Raw genomic sequence first — 15,787 nt, forward strand, 5'->3', positions numbered from 1 at the left:
GATTTATTTTGAGTTCTTAAAAGTGCAAGAAAAGGAAATTGTTTTAGTTTAGATTTTTTGGTTGATTGCTCCGGGTCATGTTGGCTGTGGGGGGTTTTGGGCTGGGTTGCGATTTGCTCTGACTCGTGTAGCCTTTACTTACTGACTGCTGACTATCAAATGGGACAAATTAAACTAGGTTTACTGGGAGATAATCCATAGACATTTCTGTTGAATTAATTGTATTTGGAAAGTATAAGTACTAATATGTTTTGTAATAAATATTGGTAAACGAATATTAAGTTCCAATTGTATACTTTAAGTACCTAATATATGATCATCCACTGCGCCGATAAGATAATCCTCGTCTCACTTCTTTGGTATTAAAGGGGAAACAAGAGACGTAGAGGATTATAAGAGCAGAGCATGGTTACATGCTGGTTCTGTCTCTGTTACTTGTATACAATTGGCTATCAATGTATCAATATTTCTAGGTAGGTTAGACTGTAAAATGGTGCGGTAATATGGCTACCTCTCGGAATTATTATACTGTAGATATTACGGGAACAGTGGATGGGAGGAATTTTGGTCCGTCTTTTCCCCCACTTTCTTCAACTCGTAGAGAACATTCTGCTTCGCAGTTGTTAAATGAATTTGTAGGACCCTTACCACACACCCCAGAAAATGCCCAAGGACGACAAAGGGAGGGGGAAGATGTAGAAACGTACGTAAAGGTACCTTGTAAACCTCGGTGGGTGAATAAACGCCCAAGTAAGCCTTTGGAAAGTTCTTCGTCGTCTGATGAAGACGGACGAGTATTATATAATAGGTCCGATTTGAGAAAGTTAAATATGGAAATGGCCAAAGAAAATTTGACTCAATTAATAGCTACTGTACCTATAGTTAAGGAAATTAATGCTGAAAGCCTGTATAGATTTTTGTATGTATTGCAGGGTATTAAAGACAGAAAAATGTTTCCTTCTCACGAGATTATGCTCGCAGTTTTATCAAAATTAAATACTGAAATGGGTAAATTATGGATGAAATGTATAATTGAAAATATCCCTTGGAATGATGTAGTTCAAATGATCTTAAATAAGTATGCAACTTCTATTGGGAGACAGTATTTATGTAATAAATATGTACTGGGTAATCAAAGAGATAATGAAACTCCCTTAGAGTATTTAGAAAGTAGAGTTCGAGCTGCTAAGATTTTACAGTATGATATGGATGAATGCACTTTTGTAAGTTATCTTGTGGATAGACTTAAACCTCAGTATTCCCAAAAATTGTATCTAAAGGGGATACCTAATACTTTAAATGAATTGCAGAACGAGTTGAAAGTTTTAGAAAAACTTTCTTATTTGTCCAAGGATTTTTGGGGATTACATAATATCGAACGACAATTCAAGGCTAAAGGTCCTGCATTCACAGAATATACGCCCAAATATTGTCGTAAATGTTCAGCAAGTGATCATTTTGAGCGATGGTGTCCGATGCAAGTGAGAGGTGCTCAATTTGCTTTGCAAGGATCGCGTAGTGATATAGGACCCAGACAAGGTGGTGAAACTAATGCGACTGCTGTGTTTGTTGACTGTAAAATCAATAATCTGAATTTATTGGCCTGTTTAGATTCTGCGTCAACATATAGTTTAATTAGTGAAAGTCTCTTAGAACGAATAAAGACTAGGGGAACTGTTCGAGAATGGGATTTGGATATGCAAGTGATAGTTGGTAACAACAACCTTATGAATATTAATAAAGGAGTTATGTTAAATGTTGGTCTTGGAAATTTATCGTGGACCACAACTTTTCATGTTTGCAAAAAGGATTATAGTTGGAAGCAGAATCAAACTTGGGACTTAACGTTGGAAGCAGAATCAAACTTGGTACTTAACGTTGGAAGCAGGATCAAACTTGGGACTTAACGTTGGAAGCAGGATCAAACTTGGGACTTAACGTTGGAAGCAGGATCAAACTTTGGACTTAACGTTGGAAGCAGGATCAAACTTGGGACTTAACGTTGGAAGCAGAATGAAACTTGGGACTTAACGTTGGAAGCAGGATCAAACTTTGGACTTAACGTTGGAAGTAGGATCAAACTTTGGACTTAACGTTGGAAGCAGAATGAAACTTGGGACTTAACGTTGGAAGCAGAATCAAACTTCGGAGTTAACTTCGGGAGGAAACATAGAAATTTTCCATTCCATGAAAAGAGCATCCAGGACTATTTTGCTAAATAACTAACATTTTGTGCAATGATAAAAAAAAAACATTTTCAATGCTTTACTCTTCAGGTCTCAGAAGGTTAACAAAATTATCCTTCACTTTTAAATTTAGTAACGAAGTTACGCATATGCATTGTGTGTTTAACAGCAAGTTTTCTTCACCATCACAGTTTCATCCTCATAGCCGCGATTAGCCAAAAGAAGCAGAAAAAGTGACATAATATAAATAGGAAAAAGTAAATGGAGGTTGGTTGTAAGCAATCTGTGAGAAGCACAGATACCCATTTCTCTCTCCGAGAGCCTTTTTCTTTTCCCCTGAATATCCCCCGGCCGCGACACTGAGCAGCTGCGCGGAGCATCTCGAGGCAGACACATCCTCCTCATCTCCTCCCAGCATCTTCCTTCACCTCCGCAGGGCATCTTGTGCCATCCAGGTGAAAGAAGAGGGCGTTGCTAGGCAACCATCTCTGCTACATCTCCCTTCCTCGTCTCTTCTCTTGTGCGACCAAGTATGCTAATTTTGTGTAAATATCGCACTATTTATCAAAAGAGCTGAACTTGCATTTCCCCGTTAACTTTCGCGTCGAATGAGCTTTGGTGCAGGTTAGAATAGTCTCCTCTCATCCTTCCTTTTTTGTACGTGTTATATACAGGGTTATTCTGAGAGGTTTTTAGATTTTTTTCAAACGCCACCGTTCTTTATTGAATTACAATACAGTAACGTAGTATACGTGAATAGAAAGAAAGACTCTCAAAGTTTTAGCAAGAATGACGACGAAATGCGTTTCATATGGAGTTCTGCAAAGCATATGTCATCACTGTGTAAGGGGGCAGCATCAAGACGCCCAGTATTTGCGACCATGAAACAAAATATTGACAGTTTTGCTTTGTAATCATGTATAGTGCACTTTAAAAAATGCCAAAAGTGGTGGCAACAGGACCACCTTTAATGTCTCGTTACACCATTTTCTGTCAAATAAATAAAGTAAGGGGGCCTTTAACACTCGATAAGGTGTTGCGTTACACCAATTAGGATGTTACACCACTTTTGGTGGCAACTCAGTTTCATATTGTCTTACTGTTTAAACAGCCATGCCGTTTTGAATATGTAACGATCTTTTTGAATTACCCTGTGTTTGTTTTCGCGCGCAGATAAGGACAGAGAGCACCCTTGATATAAGGCAGTGTTGCTTACTTATTTTTATATCTATTGTTTTTATTGGTAACTCTCTTCTTTCCCTTTCATCTGCTCTGTAGCTTTCTCAGTCTTAGTCTCTTTCTTCTTCCTTCTTCTAGAATGTCTTCTTCCTGTTTTCTTCATTATTTTATTTTCGTCCTGTCTTGTTTCTTCATTTTCTCTTATCGCGACGTCTCTTTGCGGCGACCAACAGACCAACTCGTCGAGCAATAACTCCAATTTATGAAATTTGCAGGAGAGAGGAAATAATGTATTCTTAGGAACGTGTCTGACTCTTAAAAAGAGTCAGTAAATTCGATATACGTGACTCCACCTTTCAGCTAAGGATTAGAAGTGGAGATTAGTCGATCTGACTCCAAATATATAACTTCAGAGGAGTTTGTTTAAAGAATACTGAAACTCGCATTTTTGGAGTTACGTCTCTCTGTTTGTCATGCGACAAACTTGACTCGGAGCTTCATCAGGAGTTTTCACCACTCGCCTCAAGCCGGCTTTAGACGAAAGGATTTCCTTTAACATTTTTGCTAGCATAAATGCTTCCAAAAATCTGATAGCAGATAGCACTTTTGCACGAAAGCATTTCATGGAACATTTCGGTTAGCTGTTGAGATTACATTGTATGATACATAGAGCACGATAGGCACATCGAGTTACACCATATATGGCGAGTGCAAGTTGTTTGCAATTGAAACATCTAAAATATTGTTCCATACGTGTATAGCAAACGCTGTTAAATATATATTTAATGAGCGCCATGCTTCTCTACCTAAAACCATTTAATATGAAGCGTAATTCCTCTATGTTGAATAATTATCGTGTTATAAAAATGTGAAGTGATACGTTGTTTACAGCTCACGCGGCCGCCATTACAACTGCACTCCTGACCTAGAGCTCGCTTCTGATTGGTTATGCTACGGAAATAGGACGGATTCTATCCCTGAGAAATGCCATGAAATATGCAATAATATTTTTCACTTTACGAGGTAGCTTTTTGGTCATGGTACAAATGTTACGAAAAATTCTAAGGAATTTCGTCTTAAAGCAGTAGGCTTCACAACATGTACTCCCCTCTGATCTCTGAATAAGCGAGAATTGGGCACAACGTAAGAACTGCATTAAGCTTGTCGCGCTGTCTACCAACAGAATTTCTGTTGTCTGCTTCCATTGAAACCAAATGGTGTAACGCTTACTGCAGGGGAACGTACGGAACCGAAGCACGGAATTTCCGGCTAGAAGTCTGCAGGTTATCTTGAGGGTTTATGGCTCACTGAGACTCCTCCTTCCGTTCTCAGTGCGTGTCAAGCTTCGTTACAAATTCAAGTGTTTAGTTGAAATCCTGCAGAATATGCAACCACCTTAGCACCGAATACTTTTGGGTTGCATACACACTAGGGGTTCAGTTCCCCATAGAGGTTTGGACAGAACGAATGGAGGGAGATATCGTACTATTCATTCTGCCTATTGAAAGTAGCAACACAAAGGTGATACCTTTCTCTGTGGTAATAAGGAATGAATTTGAAGATAACACGAGAACATAGGTAATTATATGCCACTTGTCATCAGACTAAATTCACTTTTTGTTGAATGTGATCATCATAACGGTGAATGTATACATTCCTTCAAGCCACAAATGAAAGCATGCATACATAGGGCCTCCCCGTCGTCCCGTTCTCGATACCCGGTGGAAGCACATGATGGTTCTGATCCCACTATAAACTCGAGGTCCAGTCCCGATTAACCTTTCTGCGCATAAAGTGGACTTGAAACTAAAACTCAAATCATGTACGACACGAGTTAGCTTGTCCAAGTGAGGTCCCTTTCCTGTAGACGCCCCGGTAACGACAATATTTCAGGCCAACGAGGCTTTGGCGTCTTGACTGGCGGCCAGGATAATTCTCTGTTAGACTGCGTTTTCTCCTTGTGTGTGCTGAATGTCTCTTTTTACAGCCTCAGCGTTTCACTACGGCATGGGGATTTTATTCTCGGAGGCAGTATGGTTTTACTTCTTCTTAAGTAATACGTAAATGAATGTTTCAATTTTAAAAATTGAGTTAGGAAGTTTTTAGCAGACATATTTTATTTTTTGTGTTAGAAAGTTTTTATCAGACATATTTTATTTTTTGTTAGGAATTTTTTACGAGACATATTTTTTTTAGTTAGGCAGTTTTTACTAGACATATTTTATTTTTTGAGTTAGGAAGTTTTTACCAGGCATATTTTATTTTTTGAGTTAGGAAGTTTTTACCAGGCATATTTTATTTTTTGAGTTAGGAAGTTTTTACCAGGCATATTTTATTTTTTGAGTTAGGAAGTTTTTACCAGGCATATTTTATTTTTTGAGTTAGAAAGTTTTTACCAGCCATATTTTATTTTTTGAGTTAGAAAGTTTTTACCAGCCATATTTTATTTTTTGAGTTAGGAAGTTTTTACGAGACATTTTATTTTTGAGTTAGAAAGTTTTTACCAGGCATATTTTATTTTTGAGTTAGGAAGTTTTTACCAGGCATATTTTATTTTTTGAGTTAGGAAGTTTTTACCAGGCATATTTTATTTTTTGAGTTAGGAAGTTTTTACCAGGCATATTTTATTTTTTGAGTTAGGAAGTTTTTACCAGGCATATTTTATATTTTGAGTTAGGAAGTTTTTACCAGGCATATTTTATTTTTTGTTAGAAAGTTTTTACCAGACATTTTTTTATTAAGGAAGTTTTTACCAGGCATATTTTATTTTGTGAGTTAGGAAGTTTTTACGAGAAGTTTTATTTTTTGACTTAGGAAGTTTTTACGAGACATATTTTATTTTTTGAGTTAGGAAGTTTTTACCAGACATATTTTATTATCTTGGAAGGGCCGTGTCCTCAATTGTGTTTTAGTTAAAGGGCTTTTCCCCGCATGCATGACGGGCAAAATAGTCTATGTGTTGATGTACCCATGATATAAAAATCAATCAATGGTACCACGGCTTGTTAAGGCGTGTAGCGAGTACTTGACTCTTCACTAGAAGTAAGCAGGTGTCTTCATGTTCAAGTTCGTAAAGCCTGTTAGTCGGGCAGAGAATAATGGATCAATAAGTGAACTTCACATGAAAACCAATGTCTGTTTCATAGTATCCACATGTAAGTCTTGTCTATTCCAATACCTAGCTAGCATCGTATCTATCCATCCTATGCAAGCTTATCACACCGTGTACATAACGTACGTGTAGGCTCATTTACCGACACCTGTTCATAATCGAAAATCAGGTGTGTTTGTTTTCGCTTGAGATGCGCGTGCATTTCCCCCCTGCATGAGCCGTGCAATTAAAATTAAAATTAAATTTCTTGGAACCATCCCCCCTTCCCCCCCCCCGGTGGTCGTGGAGCTAACAACCCGCAAACCTAATCTACTCGAGGCAGTGCCATAGCAACAGTGCCCATGGAGATCTTGGTATCTGCGCGTTGAATCGATTGCCGGGGGCCACGAACCTCGTCCGTTCTTGCACGTAGGTGAAAAAAGCTGCACGATCAAGAAAGAAGGGGGAGGGGATGCGTAACGTTATGCTGATGACCGCAAGCGCCGGCCTCTGCATGCCAATTTCTTCTCCCCAAATATTTCTAAGGGGGCAAAGTGCCTCAATGCCAGGCAGGATCGCATCCCACTTCCCCTAATGGCTTATCAGCACCTGCCCATCAGATCTGACGGTTGTCCGCTGTTTTGGACGGAATGGGATATCCCGTTTCGTCTAAACCGGTTGGAAGGGAAATTTTGCAAGTGAGGGAAAGTTTGATATTGATCAACGAAAACACCAAACAATTCCGAACACGTGGCATAATTATAAAGCGCTTAAGTCGATTATGTTTAGGTTTGTTGACATAAAAAATTAGGTTTAAATTAAGCTAATTGTAACATCATTAAATGAATTTGGTAAGTGCTGATTTTCATTAGCATGTTTCATCTTGAAAACAGGGAAATCCCATTAAATACTATGTGGGAAATCGATGACTATACTATGGTATTCTGACAGCTGATAACTGTCATTAATTTTTATTTTAATGATTTTTATTGTAGAAGAATAGTTTCAGGGAAGCTTACAGACGCCCAACATAAAATGCTCCGTACCGTTCCCCAGCCCGCCCGTTGAGAAACACTGCTATTCATTTTGTAGATAGTGTCAGTGAGGTGACATTCTGCATTGATTTGGTTTAGTTCACTTTTCTGCCACATTTAGCTGTGTCGCTGGTAGATTGTTTCTTTGCTTTAACTTCTGCTTAGAAAGTGACAGAGTATGATGAAGGATAAATTGCCTACGTGCATTTTTGAACTTGAATGTACGCAGAGGGGAGGGGGTTATATATTAAGCTGTCTTTTGTTTTCGACCCTGATGACATTATTATTATTTATCATTATGGTACTTCACTTCCACTAATTGCATGTTCTGTATTAATAACAATTGCACACTTTGAAATATAGACACATCTGATTAAAAAATATTCATTAAACTTCGATAAAGATACTCTTTAGATTTAGCAAGAGAACACTCGCCTGAAACTGTTTCCTTCTGGCATTTGTGGCAGCAAGCTGATGAATGCGAGACTCGAAATTAATTTCTTGCAGGACATCAGAATACGCTGTGAAGGATACCAAACTACAGTTCCTACCAAAAGTTTAAGACCACCTGGTCATGTGTTTTTCAGACAAACAGAAAAAGTACATATGCGAGTGCTTTTCATAAAATAAACACTTTAATACAAAATTAGAATTATGTAATGTTATTGAAGGGTACATCAAGATCAAGAAAGTGTAAGGGCATATTAATGCACTTATAACTAATAGATGCTACTAAAGGTACAATTTGTAAAATCATCTGAATTTTGAAAACATACTTGGAAACAAACATTCCTCCTGAAATTAGATGAATGAAGTGTGAGATTTTAATAGCCAATAGATCCACCTTTAAGTTTCAAGCACATTTGGACACGTTTTCTCATGCTGTGGACCAATTTCTGTCATTCTTGTGGCGTAATCTCATTCCATACTTCGGAGATCTGTTCACGACGTTCCTGGACATTCGTTGGCTGGCGTCTGGCTACACGAAGACCAATGGTATTCCATAGGTTTTCTATAAGATTCAGGTCCGAAGTTCGTGCTGCCAAGGCAACAATGGGCTTTCCCTAGCTTGAATCCAAGCCATTGTTGCTGCTGACGTGTGCCATGTCTCGCGATAATGCGGTCCTCGCGTACAGACGTTACCCTGGGGAGGCCGCAGCGTTGTTTATCAACCACTGTACCTTGCTGCTTGAATTTGTTTATTGTGTTCGCCACGCAGGTTTTACTCACATTCAATGCGACTGCAATTTCTCTATGAGACCTATTGCATCTGTACATACTAATTATTTACCACTTCACGGCCACGGGCACAGATTTTTTCCCCCCATTCTCTCGTAGCTTGCGATTCAAACAGCCTGTTTATTATGAAGCGTAACGAAAACAGGTTTGGACTTGCACAATGCTGCTACTCGAGATATGTCTTTCTGCGCCATCTATTGACACACATTTCAACTATAATGACTGATAAAATTTGTTCACTCCAGCGGAGTCGCTGAGGAAGATAATATCTGAAGACCTCTCAGTTTTCGCTGTATTTTTTTTTTATTTTGCGAAGTTTAGAAAAAAAATATAAAACTATTGTCCATTTTTTTCCACTACGAAGTGGATGTAAACAAAAGCACGTGTTCTGGAGAAAGCCAGTGCAGCCCTATTGGTGGATTCTGGCAATAGTCCCTCCGCAGACCTTTTGCACCCTGATAGATAGTCCATTCAATGCCGTCTTGAAACTAGAGTAATACAGCATTGTATGCTGTTCAAAGCATTTACTAGCCTTATCCTTGTTTATGAATTCATAACCATTCTTTAGTAAAGCACCTATGGTGACATTCACTCATTTAAATTAACGAAATTTCCGCTACTTGTCCGTCACTCCGTGTTGTGCAGTGTTGCAAATTCGCAATATTAAGTACAGTCTATAATCTTGAAACACAGGACTAGACAGAATCAGAAAACATGATTTACACTGTCAGTAACTGACATGGGAATCTCTAGATTACACATGTGTTGATGTATATACCACAAACACGCACACACTACTTTCAACTTCATGCGTTTTATCTAGAATGGTAAAATCAACACACTGCAAAAGATTGTAGCGAAACCTTTGAGAAAGCCAAATTGCTTGGTGCAAATACAACCAGTGATGCTTAAAATCGTACGGAATATTAGTTTAGCATTTATTAAATGATCCACCTATGCTTCCTTTCCTTACTTCCCACATAAAACATGCTCAGATTTCAGGAACCTGAATTCCCCAGCTTGTCAAAGAAAAATGCCAGATGCATACACTGGCAACTGCTTCCAGGAAGGAATTTGTAGAGGGCGGGGACAAAAGCTTTTGGCGTTACAGATGGGCAAACTGTGCCATTCAGTGTTGCTACCCGACCTTTATAGAAACATCGTTACAATTCGGTAATATTCCAAAGCTGTTATCGTATCTAATTGCTACATAGCCAACTTCGCAACTACAAAGTTTTATTAATGTTCCAACACGCGTGTACGTAATAAGACATTCACATTTCTTGTATCTAATTCATAAGGGAAAAACTAACATAGTTGGAGACACTACTTCTGGTGGTCAAGAATCTTCCGAAACACTATTACCCTCAAGCACACGGCTATTTATAGCTTTCCTCCCCTCGACCCTGCAAAACCTGCCCTCCTCTCCCTTGCCGTGTGGTGGTTCTCGAGATTTTGCGTAGTGTTTATAGATTGTAAGTATCATTGAATGTTGATGTGGCTTCAATAGCAAGTGTTACAAAACATCAACATTTGAAACCTTGAGCAAGTGGCGATACCAAAATTGCGGGGAATCCAGAGTATTGTGTTGAATCGTTAACTTCTGAACAGGTGTCTTAAAAACAAGGATTTATGCGGTCCGCAAGGAAATTCAGCCGAACAAAAAAGCGGATGGCACATTTTAGCCGATTTTGTACTTGCTGCCGTCAGCAGGAAAGTGGATGTTTGTTTTTCATGGATATGAGTTTGTCTACGCTGGTTAAATTATTGCATGATTCATTTGGTTTATTTTACTTCGCATTTCTGCCACACTTGATTAATCGCGAGGATGAGGATGAGTGATGATATGGTGAAATTGATGAAATAACACTCACAAAGAACATCCATGCCCAGGCCAAGATTCAAACTCGGGACTCCTGGCGTCGTAGCGCACAGTGATAACCACTCCGCCAGCTGTGTGAATTCTTCTTACATGGTATATTACCATTGACGAGAACTGACATCGTAAGTGTTTACCTCTATTTTATTATATTTTCTTCATCTCTGGTATTTACAACAGTGTTCATTTTAAAAACTAATATTTGCACATTTTTAAAAGCCACTTTAGTTTCGAAACGTTGTGAAAAATACTGACACTGAAGCTAACACGTGCGCTAGGAGGGAGGGGCAAGTGCTGGCGAATAGAAAGTGGGCACCGCGCGCATTAATACAGGGAGGTTATTTCAGTCGTTCACCGCCAGCGTGACGGCCGTTCCGCGGACTCTTCATGCAACAGGTCCCGGCAAATTGCGTTCAGGAAGTCCGTAACAGAAACAGCTTGTTTTGTAATGTTTCCACTTTTCACAATTACAGTTACAATTACAATTGAAATAAGCACGTACCTTGTCGCACGGATGCAGGAAAAGGTGTCCTCCCAAATACAAATATTTCTGGCACCTTATTTCTGACATCTAATCTTAGATTAGACATCGCTACTTTATCCTCAGTTGACAGAAAGGGAAGACAGCATCCCGGCGCATAAAGCAAACCGAAAGCGTAAAATGATATTTAAAAGTAATAATAATGATGATCACTAACCTCCTGTGTTATAAGAGATGTTGAAAATTACCTTCTTCAACAGCAATACAACACGTTTCTTAGGTTCAAGGGATCCTGTCTTTCGTAATTGCCTGACCACTTTTCTGCAAGAATTCGTTTTCACGTAATTATCGTACATAAAAACTCTTTGTTCAAGACTATATTTGTTTAGCATAACTAATGAATTAATAACAATTAACACCCAATAAAGCACTAGCACTGAATAGCACATAAACTCAATAACACAGTAAAAACAACACGCGTACTGATAAAAGCAAACAGAAGTGAACATGAGCGTGCCCTCACAACATCTGGTAGCCGACAGTGTTGCTAAACATATTTCGACAATGTCCCTACAGACGTAGTCAAAATGTCCCTATAACTGACCAAATGTCCGTACGCCAGGTAAAGCGACTAAAAACAACACCTCATGAGCATGCAAAACAGAAAAATAAACACATTTACTTACCAAATCATTCTGCTCGGTGCTTCCACAATTAATGAAGGAACGAATTTACAATACAGGACCCCTCCCCGTTTTTTGTAATATTTCGCATACTCACTAATTGAGGCCTCCTAATCACAAATTTGAGGTTAAAATTTGGGGGTCACGTGTAGAAATTGCAAATTAAGTGAAATTGAGTGGTCCGCGATCGGCACTATTGCTCATTATTTACTGGAAGATATTGTGTTTCCAATACTTAAAAAACGAAATATACATTCCTGATATTACTACGACCCCAAATTTGAACTATGTTTGCCTATCCTAACCTAACCTAACCGTACCTGAATGGTTCGTGGGGCTATCCGTCAATGGTTTGTTGGGCTACCCGTGCATGTTTTTTTCGAGCCCAAATTTTAACTATGTTTGCCTAACCTAACTTAACCTAAACTTACCGAGAATGGTCAGTGGGGCTATTCCTGAATGGTTTTGCGGTAATTGTGATTACGAACCGATAAAAAATATTATTTTCGTAGCACTTTAACGGCAAACGTTCATCATCGAAGACGCCATTTTCATATCCTGCAATTTTATGATTGATGTACTGTTGCCAAATTTACCTGTAATCAAATCAGTTCTTCTACATCGTGATTGTCGCTGTCACATGTAAGCACGTTCTTTGGCCAATATACTGAAATCCATAAGTTTATTAATTAGCCCACAGCCATCCTCCTGCACACTCCACCTAACAATCTGTACAACATTAACAACTTTTTTACTGTTCTCTTCCGCCATTCTTACACGATCCATGCTCTCCAAGTATGAAATCAACAGTGTGGCAACGCTGTAGGGGTGTGCTGGACAGAATTTTTTGGGTCGGGACGGGATCGGGACGGTAATTTTTTTAAATCCCGACATTCGGGACTGAAAAATTTGCAATTTCCCGACCAAGTCGGAAAATTTTCTGGACGGGAAATGTTCGAAATTTCCCGAAGCACTGGAAATCTCGAATTTTACAAGTCATTTTCACTTTAAGTGATTGTTTTTGCATTTCTAGAATAAAAACTTACAACTTTCGATAAGTTCCAGAAACTTACAAGGCAGAAAACGTCGAGAATTAACGACTTTTTAAAGTAAAGAATCCAGCACACCCCTAATGAATAACGTTGAGTCGTTTACTGTTGATTATGTTATTTGAAGTCATACATGCTGCTGCTGTGAAGAGATGGATGTTGGTTGGTGATGCTGTATTTCCTGCATTCTTTAACAATTTTGGTCCCATTTTATTTCCCTTTTTTGTTTTTGTATCACTTAACATTGAAAATATTCTTTCCGTTTCCGCGTTAGAATGCGGCAATGTTAGCACTATTTTCGCGAGAGTGGAAATGTTTTCAAAAAGGAACTTGCCTTGAAAGTTTTTGGTAACCGATAACATGTTCCAAAATTCTGATGGAGATCTGTTAGTTAGTTCTTTTTTCTCCTCCTCGCTAAAGTATCCAGATAAACTAATTCATAAAATGTAATTTACCAAGATTGAAAAAAGTACCTACGTTTTCCCTCATTTGGCAAAATCTGTCCCTACGTTCCTACACGGGCGAAATTTAGTGAAAAGTCCCTATGCGTAGGGACATGTCCCTACGGTTGGCATCACTGCCGACACGTGCAGTATGAAGCTCCCTCTCGCGGCTGACAACTCACCCAACCCCCGATAAGCTGCAGGCGCTGTCGCGACAACTGAGAATAAAGTAGCGATGACTAATCTAAGATTAGATGTCAGAAATAAGGTGCCAGAAATATTTGTATTTGGGAGGACACCTTTTCCTGCATCCGTGCGACAAGGTACGTGCTTATTTCAATTGTAATTGTAACTGTAATTGTGAAAAGTGGAAACATTACAAAACAAGCGGTTTCTGTTACGGACTTCCTGAACGCAATTTGCCGGGACCTGTTGCATGAAGAGTCCGCGGAACGGCCGTCACTCTGGCGGTGAATGACTGAAATAACCTCCCTGTACAAATTTCGGTAACTTATTGGCCACACCTACTTCGTTTTAAAGCTGAAAACAGTATAGAATATTTTTTTTTAATTTTTTTATTTTTGCGCCATGTTCATGTTCCACAATACTGGAAAAAAATTCAGTACTGTCATAACGACGTCGGTTACGTGTATACACATTCATCTGTACTTCAAATTGCTGGATTTTTCAGTTAAGAAATTTGATTTTCCACTTTCGTGTCTCAAGAACTACAAGACGTATACCAATATTTTTTTTCGGCAATATATGCCTCACCACACATTATATTACTGTACTTCCATACAATTTCACTCCATATTTGTACCAAAAACTTGCGGTCAGGATTCATTTATATCATAAAAGTTGGTGGCCTTAAACTTTTGGTAGGGACTGTAGGAAGTCTCCTGTCCGACGCTGAATTTCTGAGGACAGGACTAATTATTATTCTTGGAACATTGAACGACCGCTAAATACTCGCAAAAATTCTCGGAGCAAAGTCAAGATTTGGGAAAAGCACTGTTAAATATTTTTTTTTTACAAATAAGTGCAGTTCATTTATTATGCTATTATCACAATATTAAGGAATTTTAATAGACGATGTCGCTTCTGCTGCTTCAGCTATACAGTAGGATAGCCTAGTGGCAAATCCCCTCCTAAATGTACGTAATACATAAAGCTTAATTTCATAGGTTATTCACGCGTGGATATTCATTGCCTTGCAACACTCGGGTGCGTTGTGTCCCGCTTTGTGTGAGCCTCGTCCGTTCTCTTCTCTTCCAAGTGCCCCGCCATTTCCCGCCCTCGACTTCTATTTCGTTCCGCTTCACTTTTATCGCCTTCTTACTTATCTCGCCTTGTTTTCCGGTACATCACCACCCCCTTCCCCCAATCGCTACTCGCTGCCAGTGTAGAATTTAGAGAATTGACCACCACGAGGCGCTGCCGTGTCTGGGGGCTTGGTATTGATTGGCGCAAACTCGTCCTGGTTTTCGTTGGGTTAGACAGCGCCAACCCCGTCCCTTGTACACGTCAGTTGACGAAAGTGTCATTTGGCCTCCGTGTGCTGTTTGTCCGATTTGCCTAGTTTACTCTGCGCAGTCTTTTTCTTGTTCGGTTTCAAAACGGGGGGCGCTGGTGAACACCACCCTCCCCCCGCCCTCTTTCCCTGTTTGTTGTCCGTTATGTGTTGAACGAAGTGCGGGAATGTTCTTGTTTGTGCTTTTATTGGCTGGGTGCAGTGTCTGAAGAGCCAGCCAGCATGATACCGTACACGACGTGTATGTGTTTTCGCGGGAGTCATCGGGATGCATCACGATGGGTCATTTTCCCGTCGGATCCAAAGGTAAGAACGACCTTATTGTAATTCTAGAGTACGTTGCAGTGTCGGGAAAGCACCAGAAATGCCATTTTTGGTAATCCAGTATATTTTATGGGTGTAAAACCGTACTGTTAACTCCCGTGTTGTTTTGAAGCCGGTGTAGACATGACAGGGGTGGATCCAAACACGTACGCGCCGTACTCGCTCCGAAGGGGGTGCGGTCCGGGGGTCTGACGAATCACAGGTCACCAAACTCTTCAAAACGTGACCTATAAAATGATCGTTTTGCAACGTAGCTTTGCAAGTCTGCATAGGCCACAAGGCGAAATGCACGTGCCGAAAATTGCGAATACGCAGTAATATTGGAACGGTACGAGACGGAACATTTTGTCGTTTGGAAGCCGCAGACTTTTTTTTCTTTTTCTTTTTTGGCGCTGTGTGTGTTTTTGCCAGGCGTAGTACTCACTCCGGTCGCGTAAGCAAAGGCATGCGTTCAGTGTTCCTTCGTACCTGTGTTTACGGACTCAAGAGTGTACGCATGACAATATGCGCATGAAAGCTTTTGGGCGAGACGGTTGTTGAATTAAGCTGCAAACAGTAAATGGAATATCCACACTTTTTGGACAAAGGAAATAAATACACATAGTCAACAATGACGATTAGATGATTGATTGATTGGGTCTTTTTAAGTCCACTTTATGCACAGT

The 15,787-nt window shown here is 39.5% G+C and overlaps 1 protein-coding gene across 3 annotated transcripts in view; it reads left to right on the forward strand.

Annotated features, from left to right (window-relative positions):
- The window catches only part of LOC145987602 (uncharacterized), a 616,185-nt gene that overhangs the window by 29,372 nt on the left and 571,026 nt on the right, over positions 1 to 15,787 (forward strand). Inside the window, exon 1 of one of the 3 annotated variants that reach the window (XM_083121968.1) lies at positions 14,880 to 15,104. The exons of the other annotated variants lie outside the window; for them this stretch is intronic. Coding sequence (XP_082978094.1) covers positions 15,021 to 15,104 — 84 coding nt within the window. The 5' untranslated portion in view covers positions 14,880 to 15,020. Of the gene's footprint in view, positions 1 to 14,879; positions 15,105 to 15,787 lie in introns of those variants that run through there. 3 annotated transcript variants of the gene reach the window in all.

Source organism: Lepisma saccharinum, chromosome 5, assembly GCF_977018435.1.
Source record: "Lepisma saccharinum chromosome 5, izLepSacc3.1, whole genome shotgun sequence".
In the NCBI taxonomy this organism is placed as follows: Eukaryota; Metazoa; Arthropoda; class Insecta; order Zygentoma; family Lepismatidae; genus Lepisma; species Lepisma saccharinum.